Raw genomic sequence first — 22675 nt, 5'->3', positions numbered from 1 at the left:
GATGAATTATCTTAAAAATAGGATTCTACCTCAGTGGTTTGAAGTGTAGAAAGCAAATAATGGAGAATTCAAGATGACTCTATTCTATGGATTTTTTTCAGAAAGTTGAGAAGGAACACGGGGCTTAGGTCATCATTTAGCATAAATAGTCTTTTCTAAAGGTCATAAAGCCTTGAAAGAAGGTGCTTTCCTCCACACAGCTGATGTCTTACAGACATGAAGTGACAGGAAAACGATGTGTTAATGTCCTAAATTGATGTACACTAAGAAGACAATTACACACTGAACAGCTGAGTTTAAAGTTTTAGTTTATGTAAAAGCAACTCTGGGATGATACCAGAAAGTAATAGTGCTTTGGGTTTTTTAAGGAATGAATGAACTTTATCCACATTTGACCACAAGACCACAGCTTGAATTTTGGTTTGAGGGCTCAAGTAGAGATGAACCATACTAATGGGCAAAAGAGACTGTTACATCCTAGATTCCCTGAGGTCAGCTCCTGGGGCTCCAGTCTAGCCCCCCACCCCAAAGGGCAAAATTGATTTAAATGAAACTACTCTGGAGTTATACCACTTTTGACATTATCAGTAAAGTTTATTGCACCTATAAGTGAACTCTACCCACACTGTTGTTTCCTTCCCTCCTCATCTGCCGTTGGCCCCCCTGTAGTCTGAATGATGAGGATGACGATGAAGATCTTCCAGTGGAGATTAAGGCTGGGCGGGAGAAAGTGCGGAGGTTGGCAAACAACGCCCGCGAACGCCTACGTGTGCGGGACATCAACGAGGCTTTTAAGGAGCTGGGCCGCATGTGTCAGCTCCATCTGAGCTATGAGAAACCGCAGACCAAATTGGGCATACTGCAACAGGCCGTTAACGTTATACTCAACCTGGAGCAGCAAGTCCGAGGTCAGTGGGTGTCCAGGGAGGAAGGAAGAGGAGGGGGGCGGTCCTCTTGACAAATTAAAACTCCCACATGGCTTCACGTCTCAGATCCTCCCCTGTTCTGCTGTTCTTCCTCATTCACCTTGTTGATAATCCCTGTAAATCCAGTTACAATTTATAAATTATGCCATTTAATGCCAGGGAATGTAGTCCACCCCCCCCCCCCCAAAAAAAAGGCTAAAAAGAGAGAAAATGGGGTGAAAAAGAACTGAAGCTGTGTGGCTGTTTTTAAAACATCCCCATTCTCCAGTTGGTCCTTACAGGTTTTATTCTCCTGGTAACACATGCTGGAGGTCTCTTGGTTGTAGTGCAGTATGTGTTCCCTTGTCTTACATTTCACTCTCTGTTCTCTCTATGAAAATTTCCTTCTGCTTCACCCTTTGACTCAATTAACATCTTTTCAGGACTGATTTTCCATCTCTGTCTTCTTTGGGAGAGGCAGCTCATCTCTCGTCCTTTGCATCAATGTCTCAACCGTCTCGTGGTGTCTCCTCACCTCGCACCTGACAAGTTGGCATGACAAGAGTTGTCATGTACATTAACCCAGCTTCACCTATGTTGCAGTCTGTGCCGCATGTCTTCCAGATGTTAACACATTCATTATGCTGCTGTGTTTTTTCAGAGAACCTCTCCCCATTTTTCTATCCACCGCTCGCTCCTCTTTCATGTTCTTTTTACAGATGGCAACCGTGTACTTCTCTGCCTCACGTTCAGATAAATACATCCACTGCTGATGTATTTAACGTAATGCCTCAAGTCTCTTGGCTTTATCTTTGTGGCCTTCGCTATGTGCTATACCTGGCAGAGGGTGTTGCTTCCTCACTCCCTCCTCATAACTGCTCTCATTCTGATGGACAGTCACCATATTCCCCCTAACTTCCATCCTGGACCCCCAATGACCACAGAACTCTAAGTTGTTGGGTTAAATTGGAGGGCAGCTGGTCACTTGTGGATTATTGAAATCTGCGTATGAGCGTGATGAACATTTCAGTTGTCTGTTTTGAATGGGTTCTTGTGACCCCTGAAAGCTGGATGTATTTTTGGGAAGGCATAATCTTCCTCGTCAAACCCACCCTCCGCTCAGCCCCACTCCACTGGGAAGTTTCTTCCGCAGTCTCATTGAACTTGCCCTGGATGAGAGGTTGAAGCGAGCAACAAACTTAGAAGTACAGATCAACAACACAAGAATCCTTCAGAGGAAAATATTCTGATCTTGAGAGATTCTATACAAGAATGTCAGCGTAGGTTCAGTGAGGGTTGTGATTTTGGGTTTGTTAACCAGCCCCTTCAAATCCATCCCCCTTCTCCTCCTGGCTGCAGTGTTGTCACAGTGACCGATGAGAACTTAACTGCTGAGGAGAAGGAGCAGAGGGAGCGTGAGCGCCGCCTAGCTAACAACGCTAGGGAGAGGGTGCGTGTGCGCGACATAAACGAAGCCTTCAGAGAGCTGGGCAGGATGTGTCAGGTTCATCTGCAGAGCGACAAGGCCCAGACCAAGCTTGTCATCTTGCAACAGGCTGTCCAGGTCATACTGGGCCTGGAGAAGCAGGTGCGAGGTAGGTCAGCCAATCCAGCAAGGCCTTCTTGACCATCTGATCCACATAGACAACAGCTCTCTTTAATCATCACTGGGAGAATCCAGCAGAGCTTCAGGACCATCTCTGCTGACAGTGTGTTCTCACCTCTTTGGCTTTCTCTCTGCTGTTGCCTCTATTATCTGGCCAAATAGAGACAGAAGGAGAAAGGGAGAATAAATGAGGAAGATTAGCTCTGCTTTTTCTGCCTGCACTTCTCATCCTACTATTCATTTTCCTTTCTTGCTTTCCTGTTTTCTCTTGCACCGCTTGCAGTTTCTTGATATTTTGCATGTTCAGAACTTTTAATGAAAGAAAAACGCCAACTTTTTGGGAAATATGTTCATTTGCCATCCACCCAAGAGCCAGATAACAGGGAAACCCACAGACACCTTTTGACTGCTAGTTAGCTTAGCACAATAAATGGAAGTGGGTGAGAAGTGTTAGCATAGGTCAGTTAAATAGTCTTTGGCTTCAGTAATTGAACTAGTCTTTTGCTCTCAACATTTGAAATGGTGATTTAAAATTACGAGACATTGTCATTCCAGTCAGACACACAATGGAACTACTTTCCTGGGCGTAGTAATGTAATTGTAACTTTGGCTATCAAAACTTTTTGTTGACTGCTACTAATAATCACAGCTAACTTTATAAGAGAGGGTGAGGAGGATTACTGCTGGACAAACCAAGATCCTTAACCTGATGATTCGGGGAGAGAGGTTTGCTAACACTTCTTATCTGCCACCATTAATTGTGCTAAGCTAAGCTTGCAGCTAGCGGGTCTCTGAGGGTCTCTGTTCTCTTATACAGCACAGAAGAGAAGAGGGAATCTATCTTCTTGTCTGACTCTGGGGATGATGGACAATAAGCACATTTCCTTAAAAGTGGCTGTGTTCCCTTTAAGACTTGAGGATTTTTATATGATAAGAAAAAGTATTTTTGATGTTTTTAATCTTTGTATGTTTCCATTTTCCAAAGAGCGTAATTTGAACCCAAAGGCTGCCTGCCTCAAGAGAAGAGAGGAGGAGAAGGTGTCTGGTGTGGACCCCCAGATGCAACTTGGAGGTGGTCACACTGGTCTTGGAGGTGATGGACACAACTCTGTAAGCCATATGTAATTCCCAGGTCAGTTCTCAGGATTTATACAGTCTCAAAAGTTACCCAGTTAGCCATGTTGTAATGTTGTAGAGGGGTTTTAATTATTTTGTGTTCTCCTTTCTCTTCTAGTTCTAGTCGATTGTACAGTCGTATGAACACGTGGCCTTAAACTATCACTGTCATGCATCTCAGTGTGTGTAAGAAAACACACCCCTCATTACTGACAAAGGAGGCGGCCACATTCCTGAACACAAACAAAAGAATAAGAAGCACACCCACAAAAAAAGATGTATTAATCTCTACATGGCATCATCTTGAATCGAGGACACCGGCATGGAGACGGTGGCAATTGGACACAAGGAGGATTTTATGGTCATGTTTTTGTAAGACATTCTAAAAAGTTGCTTTACAAGTTGGGAGCAAAACTTGTTTGGATCAAATCAACTTTTCGGAGCAGTTGTGTATTTGAGCAAAGTCGGGATGTTTGTTTCTGATGATTTGGCATTCCCATCAGAAAAGGTCTTCTACTCGTAAAGGGGGATGTTTAGGTGTTCATCTTATGGGCTGTTAATCGTGTGACTGATGCAGAACATTTGCTAATGTAAAATTCATTACTATGACTGATGACTGAATGACCTCCAACCACACTAGCAGCATTTGACAGACTGACTTGGCAATCAGAGATCTCTTTTTGGTATGCTGGTAATTCTGGCTTGTTTTAAAATGGTCTTACTTTACCTGACAAGGTAACTCTGACTCACATGTGGCCAGTAATGGGTTTCCTTATTAACTCTGGATCCCTGAGTCGTGTCTCTACAAGTTCTATTAATGTCACTGCCATGCAAGTGGAATGGAAAGACTGCCGGAGGGAGACCCACCACCGACAAAAACACGAGCAAAGATTGCAGGATGTTGAATGTTGTCTGCACACGTTATCTCCAGCGCCCCCTTGTGGGGCTGCTCCTGAACTGAGGCATCGCATCATGCCAGTCTGCCCCGTCAAACTGAGACGCTGTTACAGCAGCAAGCTTATTCTGTCTCACAGAAAGGTGTCGTGCTCAATAACATTTTTTGCTAAAATACGTGAGTATTGAAAGGGATTTTTCATTTAAGTGCTGCCTTTTGGACAATTGACCCAGCTGCCATTGACTGGCTTGTTTTGTTTGCTCGGTGTTGAGCTTTTGTTTTTGTTCATTTCTTTCCCCTTTGAACAACTGAAAAGTCTGTTGTAAGGATCTTCCTTTTGTAGAATTGATGTGTCATTTTTATTTTATTTTATACTTTGTAAAATAGTTTTCTGAGTAAGGTTTTTTTTTTCATTTGGAATGCTCTTTCTTTCTTGTTTACATTGTTAAAGGTGAAGACGACACTCGCTTTAGATTTCAGGAACAAAGTGAGGTGATGTCTTAAGTCCTCGGTGATGTTGAAAATGACAGAATTGTTCGGCTGTAACGTCACATGTTGTGATATTGCTCTTTTATTTTTGAAGAAAACCTGTGAGGCCACATGTAATTGGATTTTTTTCCTCCAGTTTATCCTGAAACTGAAACAATATTTTTGCTTTCTTGAGTGCACCCCCCCCCCCCCTCCCCACCCCACCCCCTGTCCCTGATGTCCAACTCTGTGATGAGCTGGAATAGTTTGAGTCGGGGGCACAAGGGGCCGTCTGCACAATCTGCACCACCATTCACTGTTTCATTACGATGTAAATCATCAAAGGATTCCTAAAGGGTGGCCTTAGTCATCGGATTGACTGAAGGAGTTTTATAATGGTGACTCACCAGTGCCTGAATACTTCTCTGCTACATGGTGGATGATGTTGAATTTGAGGATTTATAGGTTGTATCTTTTTATAAAACAGATGTGTAAACGGATATATACTTAGGTAACATCTGACAATGTCTTGGAACATGAAGCGTTAAAGTCATTGACAGCTTCAGTGTCATTAGATGTACATTGACTAATAACCTGCTTTACAACTTTGACACTGAAAACTGTACTTAAAATTTTTCATCTTTTATGTATCAATTTATTTTTTAATATAATTTTGTCCCTGACTGGCATGTGCATTGAGATGTATGTACAGCCGTATGATGCGTCCTTATCAGCTGATGTTGATGTAACAATATTTGGTTTACTTGTCACAATATCGCCCGTGGACTAGCCTCAAGCATTCACTTCTTTGTCAAGTCCCAGAATATTATGTGGTCTTGTTGTGATGCGGTATATCAAAACGAAAGACTTTTAATTTCTTTACGTTATGAAAGATACAACTGCAAGTGTCAACACATACACACACACACACACACACACCTGATAATTCTTTGTCAGCAAATGCATTCTGTCGCCCACTACAAATGACCTGCTACAGATCTGTCTGTCATCATACATGTTTGAGGACAATACACGTGTTGGATATGTCCTCAAAGTGCCTCCAGTTTCCTATTTTTATATATAAAGTAGATATCAAGAACTGTTGTGTACATAACAGTAATGTAGCAATAAATGTGCCATTTTTAATAACAAAAACCACCCTCATTCAATGTCTATTTTTAATCCAAAATTTAAAAACGTGGGTTGAAAACAACACCTGTATTTTTGAACGGTGGAGTTTATCCAACTAGTTTGCTACAGAAACAGCCGGGTAAATAGAGGAATGAGAACACAGCAAGCTGGTAGAGGGGTTTTCACAGGTGGGCTGACCGCAGCTGGATGGATGTAGCATAGGTTCCGTTCAATCAGTTTTGTCTTTATCTTTAGTAAAAAAAAAAAACCAACAACACATTTTGGTTACTTAAACACTTGCATCTCTCCTTATATGAACTTGTACCTGTTTGGAAGAGGATGCTACTATAAAACATAAAAACATTGACAAGAGTGATGTGAGATGAGACAGATTAAGTCATCAGGAGCAGAAACAGAACTGCAGCCTGCAACGGACAAACGTCTAAACCAGCAAGAGGTCAAAATCAGTGGGGATTTTGGTTAAATGTCTGAAAGCCTGTTACTAAATACCACTTAGGAATTTCAGAGATTTGTGTGAGTCTTCAAAAGTTTAATTTGCTAAGAAATGGTGAGAGGTTGTTGAGGACATTTATTATCTTCATTCAAATGGTAAGAAATGTGAAGCCAGTTGAGTTGCCAGAGCCCAATAACCGGTGTAGTTCATTCAGAGCATAACGTTAGCTTCATAGTGTGAGTTGTGTTCTTTTGTGAAAACTAGCTTGGACAAACCACTCAAGTATCCAGTCTTTGTCTGTCACAGGATGTCTCTTCTCCATTGTGATTTAAGTGAGATAAGGACATACCATAATACATTTTAAAAAATAATTAACTTCAACAGTTCATTGGACCAAGCAATATTACATGTGATATTTAAAATGTTGGTCTCTTGCGCTACATAGCGCACACATAGAACTGATAATACCTGCGGGGTACCTAGTGAGCGGTGGCGAACCTGTCTCGTTCTCTGTGACGTCAAACTGCAGGCCCCGCCTCGTCTATCAGCAGTTGGTTCGTGGTTGTCAGTCAAGTTAAAGTTAGCTAGTTTGGATCTAATATGTCGCTAGCCAGCTGTTATCATTGAAAATACTGTGTTTAACCTGTCACTACGAGGCTTTTGGATTGAAAGCCTTGAATTTTGAATTTGAGGTCAAAATACGGTGATATTTGAATAAAATATTCCAAATGACTGCCATCATCCACTAATCAAAGTAAAAATAACTACAATGCGACCAGACCAGAGGGGCAAAGGCATGAGTTAGGAAATGGCGGGGCAATTGCTCTCTGTGTGTTCTTCGATTACAAAATGATGATTTGTGATAACTGAAAAAGATATTAAACAAAAACAAATTTACACTAAATATTTTGGAAAAAAAACCCCATCAAATACGTATTAAATCATTAACCATTGAACATATAATTTTCTCCCGTGTTTTGTAGACGCTTGATTAACAAAAACTCAAACAAACAAAAGTAAAAAATGCAAATAAAGATTCCTGACGATGAAAAACGACTTAAATCAGCAAGACCTGATTTGCTAAATGATAAGATAAGATCGTTGAAAATCAAAACCCGGGTAGTTTTGATCCATGATGTGCGTCAGATGGTTAACCGGAAGTGTTTGTGCGCGCGTGTACTACGTGCATTACTTCCTGTGACACAAGGAGGACACAAGCCAGCTAAAGATGCGAAGTAAAGTGGTGGGCCAGAAGTACGTGGCCATTGTCAAGTCATGGTAAGATATTACTTTTATCCTTTTAGAGGCAAAAACAAAAAGGTGTTTATGAAATTACGTCTGTGCTCAGCTACATGTCCTTAGCTAACATTAGCTGTTAGCCTAGCTGAGGTCACTGCTTCTGGGACATGCTGTTTTGTTTTGTTTTTCTTTTTCTTTTACTAAATTCGTGCTAAAAGATATATCTGTCAATATAATATTCGGTGTAGGGTTAAAACACAAAGCCTGTCCTGCAGCAGCAGTGTTGTGTCTCTATGTTTAAATTGAAGAGCACAGTCATCACGCCCATTCTTTTACGTAGTTAAGGTAACGTTAATAAGTATTTGTAGGATATTCGCTATTAATCCTCCACGCATTACGTACAAACACTCGTTTGGACAGTGTTCGTGGTTCTGGTCCGGGTCATACTAGGTAGAAACATAGGGACTCGCAGTAACTTGCCATGGAACCCTCTGCTGACAGCCTATAGGAGTCAGGGAAGGTTCCGAGTGGATGTTCTCTCAAGGTGAGCGTGGTTCTCTCCTCAGGGTTCCGACTCTGGCTGTGTGGGGCGCAGTCGGAGGCGTGGCTCTGGTCCACTTCACAGACTGGCGGTTGGTTCTGGATTATGTCCCCTTCATTAAAGGCAAATTCAAGAAGGACGAGTAGAAGCCCTCAGGTGAGTCCAAAGATATGACACCAAAAATAAAAGTGGCGTAGTGTGAGAGTGGGTGGTCTTGCTCCCGGGCAGCGTTCATGCAGGGACCACTTCCGCATTATCCTGGGTGTCCTGGCAGAGCCCTGCACCCAAGCAGTAGTATTCATGCTTCAGCTGGATCAGCCGGACCTGGAAAGTCCAGTAGCCACTGTCTGAATGTCAATATCAGGCCGTTTGATGACATAATCATCTGCACATTGACAGCAGGGGTGAACAGATCTGATACTGATACCAGATTTTGCCTGGATATCAATGAAAATGTTACTTTTCTACTAAAAGTGATTTAGTTTTAACCAAACACATAGACTTTGATGTGAACGCGGGTATTTGCGTCCTGCTCCACTATCAACTATACAAATGGTCAGCTTTCATGGTACATTTACTTGTGTTGATAAATAAACTTAATGTGCAGGGGGAAAGAGTACAAGCTGCTCTGTTTGGTTGACTTGTCATTAGGTAGTGGCTAAACATCGCCATCTCTTGGATACTGGACGCCACTACAGGACGGGAGAGTCGACTCACATACTTCATTCAGAAATAGCGCTGAGATTCAAGCTGAAACTTGCCACATTGAATAGAGATCATTGATTCTGTTCATGGAGGGTGTCAGCTTGCCTCTGGGTTTGAGTGAAACACATTCTGGGCCTGTTTTAATTATTTCTCCCAGTCGAGGATGAAACATAACCAACTCGCCAAGTAGGGCAGCACGCCTGTTCCTGTAGAATACCACAGTGTATCAGGATATCCTGATACACATCACTTTCCACCCCTACTTTAAATTGATTTAGTTGTTATATTTATTTGTCCCTCCTCTGTCAAATCTATCGTCAGCCTGTTGTACTGTAGTTTTCACCTACATCTCATATCAATTGTTGTCAAAAAAAGGAACTTGTATGACTTGCCTTTTTTTTCCCAGTCAGGATAAACTTCATTGTCTCAAAGCAACAGAAATTCTCTTTATTTTGGCGCCACTGTAAAAAGGAAATGACGTGAAGCAACCAGTAGTAGAACTGTGTCTCATTCATAGAACAGGAACAGACCTCAGAGAGCCACACATGGTGGGTATGTTCTTTTAAGGGGGCCTGGGAGAGGTTGGGAGCCTGAGACCACCGCCATCCAGGGAGTAGAGTCCCCTGTAGGGGGCAAGCCTGTCTCTAGGCAGCGCTTCCTTCTCTCGCCTCAAGCAAATTCCTGACATCATCCAAGAAAGACTTTTATTCCTTAAAGGGATAGTTCACCCCCAAATGCAAAAGCAGTCACTATCTTCTTATCTACCCTAAAGTTCCTCCATGCTGCTCATATGAAGTAGTTCAAGTGTCCTGAATCCTCCTCAGGCCAAGATATTTAGACAAAAATTACTGCTGCCATGTTTAGTTAGCCTCCCCGCTCACTGTAGCCTGGAGCTCCCAGCCATGATGCCAAAACATAATATACTGTAGATATTTGTCAGGTGGGATTTTTAAAAAATGTATTATTCCTGCTGGACCAGACGGTCTTTTCTGATCATTGAGGAGGTGTGTAGTCCAGGTAGGGGAGTGTGGGATGAACCAGATTAGGATGAATTCTGAAAGCAAGCAAGATGAAACATTGTTGTGACCTTGTTGCTGCTTTTATTTATACTGTTGTATAACTCCTGATTAAAAAAAAAAAAAAAGCACATCACCTGGAAGAATAGGTAGCAAACACTGTGGCGGTGCCAAATGGACATGTTGGTTCACAGGACAGAACAAACAGTGAGGTTGAGACAGTAAGCCAGGTAGTTTTCAGGGTATCCAGGGAGCAGAATCCAGGACACCGGCCTATTTTAAGGCTCTTTGTCGCAGCCTCTAATAAGGCAGAAATGCTCGAAAAGCCACTGGATGTATCTGACATGAGAAATTAAAACTTCGTGTTTACTTTTGTGTGCGCAAAAGTTCTTAGCAGCGCTTAATAGTTTATAATTAGACTCTGACTGAAATGCTCTTAGCTAAACTGTTCAGCTCGAGTTAATAATGATCTTTTTTTTCCTGGCAGGTCGGTGAAGGGTTATTTTTGCAGACACTGAAATAAAGAAGAAGGGCTGCTGCTGGAATGTTGCACTGTGGTCCAACTGCTTGCCAGGCCACCAGAGCCTGTCATCCTCATCCTGCAGCGCCGTCAAACCGTTCACCATCGACATCCTCGGAAACACTCCGACTCTGTGGCATCGGCGAGAATGTGAATGGAAAGAACATGAAAACAGATGATAAATAGACCCGTGTTTTCTTTTCCTACTTGGTGCTGTGGATCAAACCTGATTCATAAATGGAAAAATCTGTCCCTCATGTCATACTGGAATTCTTTTGAAGAGGAGAAGTAAAGTATGTGAGATGTATCCTGTGTTGTGGTTATGTGTCGTTATTTTACTTGAACTGGGTCAGATTCTGTCCTCCTGCTCTTAAAATAAACTCACTTAGGCTTGACTTGATGAAACTAATGCAGTATGATACCAGAGCCCTGCTTCAGGATTAGAATTAGAGGTGAGAGGTGTTAATTTATTTCAATGGTATATATAGTACGGTATTATTTGTATTTAGATATGTTATGTATCGTTAATTCGTTTTAGTAATTTTTAAATATATCTAAAAATAATTCCTTTTGTATATGAATCATGGATGAGCTTCATAAGGTGAAACAGTTTCCCCCATTCTTTTGTACAAAAAAATGTCAAATATATATATATAGTATACTATATTTACATTTTAAATATATGTAAAAGAATGAGTTTTATAGAAATAATTACATGTATTTTCAATTCTTAGTACTGCGTTTCTTTACCTCGCAAGGAACATCTTTAGTTATGCACTCTATGTACATCAGTAGCATCACTTCCGCACTAGTTTACATGAGTGCAGCGGATGGATTGCGATGCTCGTTATTTGACGAGTGGGCGGAGTGATCTCCAGTTGTGGAGGTCTTGACGGGGGACCTCAGGGATCGATAACAAACCAGGCACGGTGGGAATTGATGACAGCAACTTTAGCCAGCTAGCTGGCTCGAACAGTTCGAAAGCCAGAATCAAGGCCACACCGCAAAGACAACTTGGACCATGGAGAGGAAAAGGTGGAACTTCACTATCATGCAGTCGAAGGAGTTCTTTGCAATGAAAGTTTCTCTGCAGGAAATGCACGCATGAGTTACGTTCTATTGGCTTAGAAACAACAGCTTTGCTAATGCAGCACTCATAGTAAGTTTAGCTAGAATGATGATAGTTTGGAGTTTATCCTATCAGTATGGAAAACAGCGTAACTTTGGGTAGCGCTAATTGGCACTCTGGTCGATGGCAATAGTTGCTAGCATGATTAGCTAGCTAACTTTCATTGTTTACACACGCTTGACTTGCGGGGCGTCGGGCCCTGCACGGTAGCCATAATCTCAGTGGTCTTTGTGGGTTGGAAGAGGAAGAGGAAGAGCAGGCTTCTACTAGTTCACCACAGATGTTCCTCCGAGAGTTTCACCGTTGTAAGAGTTTTGACAAGGTTGTTGCAGGGTTATTGTAGACCCAGACGTTAACACGTGTTACTGAAGGGTTTCGCTAACTGTGACGGCTGAGAGTGCCTGTAAACGATGTGTGGGCGTGCACACGTCACACCTGCGTTATTACCTGTTTTAATGACTTTATGGAGTACTTGAGGGCTGAGGACGTCAGAACACTCCCGCCATACTTAAGCACAATTAACCTGAAATGACGCTTAAGGATGTGCACAGTCAAGAAGCTTAGTGTTTGTGTGTGTGTGTGTGTGTGAGAGAGAGAGAGCAGGATCTTAACAGCAGGGTTCATGATATTTTTTTTTTTCAAAAACAGCAATTTTTCAGGCCTTGAAAAGTTTTTTTATGATTTACATGAAGTCAGAAAACTTATGAAAACACGCCTCATAAATCTCAGGTTAATTGATTATTGATTAGTTTTGTTGTATTAAACTGACTTTCTTGTTATTTTGAATGTATGCTGGCAAATTTTGACTTGAATTCCACTATTTATTTCACATGTGTTAAACAGGCATTTCATAGAGTGTATGGTCATGAAATCTTTCCTCTCAGGCATGGAAAAATCCTGGAATTGTATGGTAGTAATGTGTATGAACCCTTGAAGAGGTCACTGGTGTAAAGATGAGACGGTATGTATTTTTTTCCCTCCAGTGTACCTGTCAGGCGCTTCCTCAATAAGCCACAGATAGTACGAGGTGTGGGCAGCAGTCTTCACACAGATGTGGTGGCCAGCCAGGCCCGAGCCGCACGTTTGCTCCAGAGTAAAGTGCAGCGGAGTGGACACAAGCATCCCAGCGACAACCATCACATCAGGGTGAGTTTGGCTGTGATATTTACGAGGCTAAAGAGAGTTTTAAAAAGTACCGCTGGAAAAGTGCTGCTCAGTGGTTTTGGGCCGTATAAAGTCAGTAATGCCTTTTAAAAAGTGCTGTACGGTGCTTTGCTAGGGTGATTGAATGTTATGCTTTCTGACGCTGGCTAGTCCAGTAATACCAGAGATACCTGCCAACCCAAGTTTAGGGATTTCTAAATGCTGGATGCTGCTTTGACAGCAGTGATAACAGCAGTGAACAATCCCATGACGCTTAGATCTGGTCAACAACGCACCGCACTAGAAATGACGCTCACTTTGTTCCTTAGAGTAAAAATGAAATGGTAGTTTAGAACTGAATTTGACAGCGTTTTGGTGACTCCGCTCTCTTACAATGCTCATGTAGCTGGTTGTGGATCGGTACGCCGCTGTTTCACATCGCCCAGTAAAGACTTTGAACTGTGTCTGCACTGCGAGGTTGTTTTGGTATTTTGTTCTTTTCCTGTCTCCCCTCATTTTATTCCCAAATGTACATCACCAGTTCGACCCATTAACCTATCCTCAGAGACGTTATGCATCCTCCATCATACGTGGAGTCGTCAGCCAGATCTTTTCACCTGCTAGCTGGGAGTTCCAGAGGCAGGGGTACAGTATGAAAGGATCACGCTTTTTCCCTTCCCCTTGAGCGAATGCCCCAACCCACCAGAGGAGGCGCAAGTCATCAAGGACACACACACTCATCTGGCTTCACAATGGCAGACATGAACAATTGTTTTCTATGAGCACGCCCGACTCAGCCAGAGGCAGAATAGTGAATCAGGCGAGCTGATAGGCAACACAATAAACCGCTGCACCACCTGGTGCTCATTTCTGTACACTTGAAGCCACAAAACCTCAGAACATCATCAGTTAGTGCCAGTGATGCTTTTGGAGTGACTGATCTGTGAATTTTGACATGAGCCAATGTAACGACTCCATGGGCAGTAGCTTAACACAAGTCATATGTCAACTTTGTACATCTGAACTTTGCCCCTAATCAAATGCAGCCCTGTTAAAGCACCGGCTCCACCATGAGAACAGAGCTTATGCACTCCTAGCATGAGTGGCACCAGCTGAAGGAGTTTATGTGTAGGCAAACACTAAGTCACAACTGAAATCTTCCAACGAGCCCTCAGTAGGTGTGAAGTTGATATGGATGACAGGGAGTGAATAATAAAAGCTGTGTGGTGTCTGCAAGGCGTTTTTCTGTGACAAATTACACCCGCTGGGTATTTGGTGAATGGACTTCATATATATAGTGCGTTTCTAGTCTACTGACCACTCAGACACTTTGCAACTCATTCAAACACACTCCTACGCTGATGGCAGAGGGTGTGAGGGACCCGCTTGCTAACGCACTCATACATTGATGCTGAGCAAACCAAGCGAAAGGAAATTGGGGGTTCAGTGTGTTGCTCAAGGACACAAGGCCTCTGGATCAATTCTTAGACAGCCACTCTATTCACATCGCCTCGCTCCAGGCTCGTGGTTCATGATTTATACTTGCGCTTTTGTTTTCTGCAAGTAGAGATGTTGTTCCTTTGTTCTTGTGAAGTTTTAATGGCGCCAGTTAATTTAGATCCAATTTGTTGTTGGATGGACACCATCACCTAAATAGAGAGAGAGAGAGGGCGGTAGTGAATGTGCAAACAACCCAAAATAAACTCGCACAAGAAATGAACCCCCCCCAACCCTGTGAGACACACACCTAACGGGGTAGTCATCTGACTCTGCTGGACAGCCACCAAAAGGCTTGTAGGAGTAGTGTAAAAAGGAAAAATATTAAAAGATTGACTGTAAGCTTTTTCCTCTCTGACTCGGAAGGCTGGAAGCAACACGATGGATGGATGGATTGTGTTGAAATGATTCAAATGTCAGTCGACACAATACTGTCCATGATCGCTGCATGTTCTAGTCAGGCTGTGTCTTCCTTTCTTGCTCTGTTGTGAAACCACTTTTTAGTTGAATGTGAGACCTAAAAGTTCAGCTCAGGTCCTCCACATTCCCTCTGCCAATCAATACCTCAGATTGTTTTGTACTTCTGCCATAAAGTTACAGCTGATGAATCACCTTGGCAACAGCTGTTGTGTACAGAGCGGCTGCTCAGATTTTTCTCATTGACTATTCTGCTCATAAACTAGTAATAATGTACTTTCGTGAGCAGTAATTCAGATTTTAGAAGTCAGTAGTTCACTGCAGTAAATTTTAGAGGTAATTTACAATTGTGCATAAATTAGATAATTGAATGAGGTGAAACAAGACATTTGGACCCACAAACTGTAGCTACTCAATAGTGGCTAATGGTATGAAATGGTATCATGATGGGGCAGCACGGTGGTGCAGTGGTCAGCACTGTCTCCTCACAGCAGGAAGGTTCCTGGTTCAAGCCCAGCTCCAGCACAGGATCTTTCTGTGTGGAGTCTCCATGTTCTCCCTGTTCCTGTGTGGGTTCTCTCTGGTACTCCAGCTTCCTCCACAGTCCAAAGACATCAAGAGGGGACGAGGCTGATTGATACTCTAAATTGACTGTAGGTGTGACTGTGAGTGTGAATGGTTGTCTGTCTCTATGTGTTGGTCCTGTGATGGACTGGTGACCTGTCCAGGGTGAACCCTGCCTCTCACCTGAAGGCTGCTGGGATAGGCTCCAGCAACCCCACGACCCTTAACAGGATGGATGGATGGTATCATGATGTCAGCCCGTGAAATTACAGTATTTGACCATAAAAAACATGCAGTTATGATTCCCAGCTGAGCTGCACAAACATTGTAGCAATGGCTTTAATTAACACAAAATATTTTGTTTGTTTGTATTCACTGAATTCTGTTGAACACAGTGCTGCTCTAAGGCTTGTTATTGTTTTTAAGCTATTTTATTTTTGTGTTGAGAGATGCATACTCCAGCGTTTTGGTGGCGTTTCTTTTGTTAGCCTAGCTAGTGGACTCGTGTAGGACTGCTCTGATGATCAGGAGGTAGTTGAAAGCACCATAGGCTCTACCACATTGTCTAATTGTCAGAAGGTGTAATATTTATAAAAGGTTAATCATGTGTCAAACTACCATTTTAGATTAAATATTGTGGCTTGCAGTTTTCATCTTAAAACTTCTTTGTTTGATAGAGATTCTCACAAGAAATGCACCCTCATCACTTTAATGGGGTTTCAGGAGGGCCTGACTGATATGGATTTTTCGGGCCAATGCTGATTTCCTTATCAGGGAATAAAAAAAGTCCATGAAAGGATATATTGGCCAATTTTTTTATTTTTATTTTTTACATTTTTCATATAAAAAGACAAAATAGCTGCTTTTGATGGCTTAAATATAGCTCCAAACACTTGTTACAAAGATTTATATTGAAAAGCAACACCCACTCTCATCTCAGTAAACATAAAGAAGTCTCTCTGACAGTGCCAACATTTACAAAGTAAAACCTTTACTGCAGTAGAATTCATGGTAGGACTGTTACTGGTGTGTGTTCCATTGCCCAGTGTCTAATTAAGAGGTCAGTAAGTGTGTATCTGTAGCTGAGAGGCAGGCGGATAAACAGAGTCATAAAAGTCTCTGCTGAAACGGGACTTGAATGCGCCTCTCTGATGTCCTCTCAACGTGCGTCCACATTGTCTTTCATCCATGAAGTTGAGACTTCAACCAGAAACGCTTTTTCCCGCTCAACGCCATCAGTTAAAAAACACAGTCAGGCACTGCTGAAAATAAACGCAGCCCACGACGGCAAAGAAGCGTCACCCTTATTTGCTCCGGTCTTATCCAGTCTGGTAGCATGCAGCTGCCAGGGTGAGCGTAGTACTAGGTTGAGGTACTGTAACGTTACCGTTACATCATTCATGGTGCCGCGACGGACTCGGTTAAATAGTTTAGCAAGGTAGCTAATTTTTAAGCTAGGTTAAGGCTTGCTAACACATCATGTCGCACTCGACTGATAAATTCAGTGTGGCATGACAGACACAGCGAGGCACATCATGAGAAACTTATTACGTTGTTTTTTTTTAATTTCACAAACTAGTGATTATAAACTTACCTTTGAGGCAAACTGCTGGGTTTTAGTACGCAGGCACTGTTGCCTTCTCAGTACCGTATACAGAGCCGTAAAGAGAGTTTGGCCAACAAATCATGGGCGCCATGTTTCAAGGTAACCTTAAGGGGCCGATATTCTACGTTGACCCTTATCTTCACCATTAATAAGCCTATAAATGTCATTGTCAACGTCTGTCTTTATGTAACAGGCCCTCACTTAAATAACCCAGCGTGTACTTGCCTTAAATATCTTAAATGAGCCTGTAAAATGCATTGCAGCCCAATCGCTCTATTCATCACAAGGCTGTTTAACTTCTCCTTCGTCTCCCGTGTTCATCCATCACCGAAAAAAGGTTGAAATTATTTTTTAAAAATTATGACTCAGATATAGTTAAAATGAACCTCGTCTCAGTCATGCTGTCACTTACTGTTTGTGTGATACTGCAACATAATTTACATACACGTGGTTTTCACAGCAGGTAGCATCCGAGTAACAGTTGGCAGTTGAGACCAGACAAGTTAATTTCAAGTCATGAGGGTCGCTCCTAATTCTCTAAGCATTTAGTCAGGATAACTCGCCCACTAGCAGAAGGCTAGCTTAAGGCTGTCACAAGGCTTGGTAAACCTCGTTCATCATTCATTCCTAAAGCAGTGTTAGGAGTTTTTGAGAGCATGATGTGAATGAATGATGATATGACTTCATTTTACCAATGTAAATTCTTCACAAAAGTCAAAGAGAGAAATTGACATTAACCTCGCAGCGTTTTCTCCCGACCTTCAGCTCCCACACCCTCCTCCGTTTTTTACCATATGAACGGCATTTTATGACTGGACATTACGTGTTAAAATCGGTTCTGCTCTGATGGCGATAATCGGCCGATTAATCGGTCTGCCCTTTGGTGTCAGTGAAAATGACAGCAACGATGTCAGGCTTGATATTTCCTCTAATGTTGCTGAACGGATCCCAATTGTTGTATCGGTCAACATGATAGCATATAGACGTTGTTCAGAGTCGTGCAGCCAAAGACTCACGATGCCGTTGGTGTTGTCTCACAGTTCGTCCACAGTCATCGCGGTATTTCACCTAATCGTGCAGGTAGACTTTTACTTGGTGAAATGGGGTAAAGCCGTCCTCTGGCCAGTGGCTCAGTCATGTTTTCTTTTCAAGGCCAAGCCGGACTTGAACACAACACTACCAGTCAGACAGACGGCATCTATCTTCAAACAGCCGGTGACCAAGGTAACAAATCACCCCAGCAACAAGGTGAAGACGGATCCTCAGAGGGCCGTGGACCAGCCCAAGCAGGTGAGTCAGAGGCTCCTTCAGCCTCATTTAAATCCACATTTCCCAGGTTTACCCAGGATCTTGTGGTGTGCTTGAACCTGTAGCTGTTCTGGGAGCGGAAGCTGAGCGGCCTGAGCGCGTTTGACATCGCAGAGGAGCTGGTGAAGACCATGGACCTCCCCAAAGGCTTACAGAGTGAGCACAGCTTCAGTAGCGCAGCAGTGGTGGAATTCTCTACAAGCTTGACCTGTGCTGTCCCCTCCTCAGGTGTCGGGCCAGCCTGCTCAGACAGAACCCTGCTCTCCGCCATCACCAGCGCCCTGCACACAAGCTCGGCCCCCGTCACCGGCCAACTTACAGCTGCGGTGGAGAAAAATCCTGGAGTGTGGCTCAACACAGCACAGCCTCTCTGCAAGGCCTTTGTGGTGACGGATGATGACATCAGGTGAGACAAACACACACACACACACACATGCATATACTACAGGACCCTAGTAAAATGTAGGGCCTGACCGATATGGATTTTTTGAAGCCGATGCCAATTATTGGAGGGAAAAAAATCCGATAACCGATTAATTGGACGATTTTTTAAAAAATTAAATATATATATATATATATATATATATATATATATATATATATATATATATATATATATATATATATATATATATATAAATTAATTTCAAATCCTTTTTATTGCTGAAGCAAGCAGCACATGAACGCAATAACCATCCTTAACATAAAGCCAACAACAATGAACCATTAGCTTTTTAAAATAATAACAATAATAATGTGCAAAAAAGTCATTCAAACATCCAACTATCTGTTCATCATCTCACATCTTTGAAAACAAACGACAACAAAAAAACAACTGCAAAAGAATGAGGTATTTTGTGAGGGGCAAGAATTACAAGAACAAAATTAAAATATTCACAAGCCCTTTCCTTTCAAAGTGAAACCAAAAAAATGGCATTTATCGGCCAGTTTAGGCTGATTACCGATTATTCTCAAACGGGCTCCAATCGGCTGATTTAATCGGTCGGCCCTGGTAAAATGACAGTGCCAGAGGGAGCCTCCCCTCTCTCACGTGACCTCATGACGAGGGCTGTATTAACTCTTTTGCAGTGGAAAAAAAGACAAAAACAGTCTGCATCTTAAAATGTTGTTCTCAGGTTCTTTAGTAAGAGCGTGGCCGGGTGGGTGGGGTGGTTAAGAGTGTCAGTTAGATACCTGTCAGTAGGAGATGCTTCCGTGTACACGCTGACATTAACCTTCAGGACTGCTATGCCTGCCGTTGTATGGCAACCCTGTCGGCAGCTCATACCAACAGCTCATCTCAGCAAATAACCCTCCGTCCTCAAGTGCGGAGCAACTTAAGGTTTCGGATGTAAAACGTTTCTACATCAGGATCGTGTTTGAGTACTGGATATATTGTTGCTGGTATAGAGAGGCTGCAGGTACCAAACTTGACGTGAATTGCAGTCAAGGTGGGGCCTCAGCATCTCTTCTGAGCGCTGGCAATTTTTGTGACTGTTTTCCCACGAGCAGGTGCTGGAGAAACTATCCCTCCTGCCAGCATCTTTTTTTAGAAGAAGAAGAGGTCTTTATTGTCACGTGGACATTGCACAGATAAATTTGTCCTCTGCATTTAATACATCCCCCGATGGAACAGTGAGCTGCTGCATGGGAGGCTCGAGGACCAGCGCCTTGGTCCGGAGCCACCGCAGGAGTAACCTCACACACTTTTTTTTTTTTGGCACACAACGCACACAGACCCTGGGGAGAACATGCCGACACCAGGTCAAGCTGAGTTGTAAATTAGCAGCGATGATCTGAAGCCTGATGTGAAACACTTTTGGTCAACCATGGATGTGTCAGTCGCTCAGGCTGACGCCACATCCAAGTACAGAAACCTTTTTTCAAACAGGAAGATCTAAATTCACATGGATACAGGCTTCCACTGTCTTCCTGCCTTATTCATTGTCTCCTTCTGCTAAATGTCATTACTCAAGTTTTTGTTGTAATGTTGTTACTCAATAACTTTTTATTTCTTTGTACATTTGTTGTGCTGTAATTTTGCTTGGATGCAATACAACATCTTTCATTGCAAAAGCATAAATAGGTTAAAGCAGTCGAGACTGTTGTAAAGGCTTCAGAGAACCCCAGAGCCTCCAACAATCATCCACAATACAGTGTCAGGATTCGAAATGTTCCGCCGTTCTTCTGCCTTGATGTCTTTCATCCTGCAAGGTCACGTATGCCTGAGTATGGACTAGTAATATAGAAACTACTGGAGCCAGTCGGGGGATCGAGGCACGAAGAGGAGGAATGGTACAGCTGCTGCTTGTCTCTTGCTGAGAGTTAAAATAAAACCTCCCCCGGCAGAGAACAGAAAAAGGAGCTGGTCTTTTGGAGGTGTAAAAAAAACAAAAAATCCTATCGAGTGCTCTTTGCTACAGAGGTGATCCAGTCTGATGACAAGAAGGCGAGCAACTTAGGCACCCCTGAAACCATTAAAAAGCTTTCATTAGTTTGGCTCCTGGCAAAGGTTAAAAATGTGTGTGTGGGGGGGGGCTTCCATCAGGATGATTGTCCTGAGGTAACAGCATGTATTTGACAAAGAGTGTATGACAAGTACATGTCCTGTCACCTGGGAGGCTCTTCCATCTCCTCTTCTCTCACCACTGGCCCGATCATTTAAGCCAAATCATTTTTTTTGTTAATCAGGAGTTTGTTGGTTGCTTGCCTTTTTTGATATCATCAGGAAGGAAAACCTTTGTTGAAAACATTTGTCCTGGCAGCTGCTGTGTCACACACACACACACACACACACACCCTGTACTGCAAGACAAACGATCGCCGACGGGACTAAAACTGGACCAGATTCTTCATGACTTAGCACCGTGCCAGAATTGAGCTTAGATCGTACAACGCGGCCCGCCTTCAGACGTCGTCGTTCCGCTCACAGCATCTCGTATTGACTAAACGAAATTCTCTCAGTGAAGATACGAGTGAGTTTACTGTTTCCCTGTCGGTGTCCTTCAGGAAGCAGGAGGACCTGGTGCAGAGTGTGAGGCGGCGGCTGGAGGAAGCCCTCATGGCTGATATGATGGCTCACATAGAGGACACCGCCACTGCAGACGCACCCGCCAGTAACACAGATACGGCGGAGGAGCAGGTGGAGAAGGAGGAGTTATAGCCAGGATGCTCCAGAGGGATGCGATGATTCCAGTATTGCTGACTGATTCTCTGCTCTCATGATTTCATCTTCAAACCTTGTGTACAGCATCAGCAGCTCATGATCCATAATGCTGGTCGACTCACTTTTATACAGAAGACTTGTTTTAGAGCATAAAATAAGCTTCCACTCCTTCAACTGAAATACACCTCACACACAGACACTCTGCAGATGCTGAAAACCCAAACAAAGACTGTTTTCTTTTTATTTATTTGTTTTGTTTTTTTTATACACAACCTTTTCCTGAAAATGTGGTTTGAGTTTCAGTTTTTACCTCCACTAATGCAAGACATCTGTGCATCCTGCTGTATAACATGCAGTGTTGCATGTCAGCAGCTGTTTGAGCTCAAGTTGAAGACAAACCTGAAGTTTGTTGGTCAGAAATTGTATCTGTAAATGTGTGCGATCAGTTCCTGTGCTCATTTATTTTTGATTTTTTTTCAAGGAGAAAATATATATATATATACTCCTTGAGAATGTTTGAAAAATTCTCCTGTTCTGGCACTGTTCATGAAGGTGTGGTTCCGTGCACGCGACACTCTTGTGACGCAAAATCAAAAAAAACAAGTTTTGATGAGAGGTTTCGATGTACACTAACCTGAGTTTACATGTTAGTTTAGGTCAGTTTAAGATTTTTGTACTAAAGGAAAAATCAGTATTGTTTTCTGCATAACCTTTATAAAAAAAACAAAAACAAAAAAACACAACTGGATGCATTGTACTTCATTACAGGATTCATTATTGTTAATAAAGCAGCTCTGTTTTTGAATGGTGTCTGGTTTTTACTGTTCTACGTCGATCTTTTGCAAAAGTGTTCTCTTTAATCGGGCTCTCAGGCTCTACAGTTGTAACCTTTTTGGTATTAAATTGTCTTTGTGCACTCAAGTTAGGGCTGCAAAATTCATCCCAGTTCAACCTGCTGCAGTTTTCCAATGGCAGAAAGGTGCAACATCTCTTAAGGTTTATTTTGCGTTTAAAAAAAAAAAAGCATTTTGAATTAAATATTGCTGTCTTATGGAGATGTCCTGCCTGCGCATCATCCAATACAGGCAATTTTATTTGATACAGATCTCAACTAAAACAATACACTATAGTTAAAATTTTGGTTTTTGTTTAAAAAAAACGAAACAAATATCGCAATATCTGTCAAGATATTGGATTTCAAGCAAAGTTCTGCTAGGAAACACAAAGGGAGTTTGTAGTCTAGATTATT

At 42.5% G+C, this 22675-nt stretch overlaps 3 protein-coding genes across 5 annotated transcripts in view; all 3 read left to right on the top strand.

The window, feature by feature from the left end:
• tcf3a (transcription factor 3a) overlaps positions 1 to 6164 on the top strand; it is a 28458-nt gene extending 22294 nt beyond the window's left edge. Inside the window, exons 18-20 of one of the 2 annotated variants that reach the window (XM_086203453.1) lie at positions 2265 to 2500; positions 3497 to 3643; positions 3746 to 6164. In XM_086203453.1, the coding sequence (XP_086059579.1) occupies positions 2265 to 2500; positions 3497 to 3636 (376 nt within the window). In that variant the 3' untranslated portion in view covers positions 3637 to 3643; positions 3746 to 6164. Of the gene's footprint in view, positions 1 to 669; positions 909 to 2264; positions 2501 to 3496; positions 3644 to 3745 lie in introns of both variants that reach the window. The other variant, XM_086203452.1, reaches the window with a different exon arrangement.
• Positions 6165 to 7788: 1624 nt separating this feature from the next.
• uqcr11 (ubiquinol-cytochrome c reductase, complex III subunit XI) lies at positions 7789 to 10903 on the top strand. Its single transcript, XM_086203454.1, has 3 exons — positions 7789 to 7853; positions 8381 to 8511; positions 10564 to 10903. Exons 1-2 carry the CDS (start codon positions 7804 to 7806, stop codon positions 8499 to 8501), a joined length of 171 nt encoding a protein of 56 aa, XP_086059580.1. The 5' UTR covers positions 7789 to 7803; the 3' UTR covers positions 8502 to 8511; positions 10564 to 10903.
• Positions 10904 to 11453: 550 nt separating this feature from the next.
• On the top strand, positions 11454 to 22230 carry mbd3a (methyl-CpG binding domain protein 3a). Of its 2 annotated transcripts, none has more exons than XM_086203449.1 (6): positions 11454 to 11631; positions 12709 to 12871; positions 18105 to 18242; positions 18326 to 18416; positions 18489 to 18666; positions 21270 to 22230. In XM_086203449.1, exons 1-6 carry the CDS (start codon positions 11618 to 11620, stop codon positions 21421 to 21423), a joined length of 738 nt encoding a protein of 245 aa, XP_086059575.1. In that variant the 5' UTR covers positions 11454 to 11617; the 3' UTR covers positions 21424 to 22230. The 2 variants fall into 2 exon arrangements, with proteins under 2 accessions (XP_086059575.1, XP_086059576.1); XM_086203450.1 differs by lacking the exon at positions 11454 to 11631 and adding an exon at positions 11634 to 11755.
• The last annotated feature ends 445 nt before the right edge of the window (positions 22231 to 22675 follow it).

Source organism: Aulostomus chinensis, chromosome 5, assembly GCF_037954235.1.
Source record: "Aulostomus chinensis isolate RoL2024-O1b breed Wild chromosome 5, RoL_Achi_v1.0, whole genome shotgun sequence".
Classification (NCBI taxonomy): Eukaryota; Metazoa; Chordata; class Actinopteri; order Syngnathiformes; family Aulostomidae; genus Aulostomus; species Aulostomus chinensis.
This window is presented reverse-complemented; position numbering and strand designations above follow the sequence as displayed.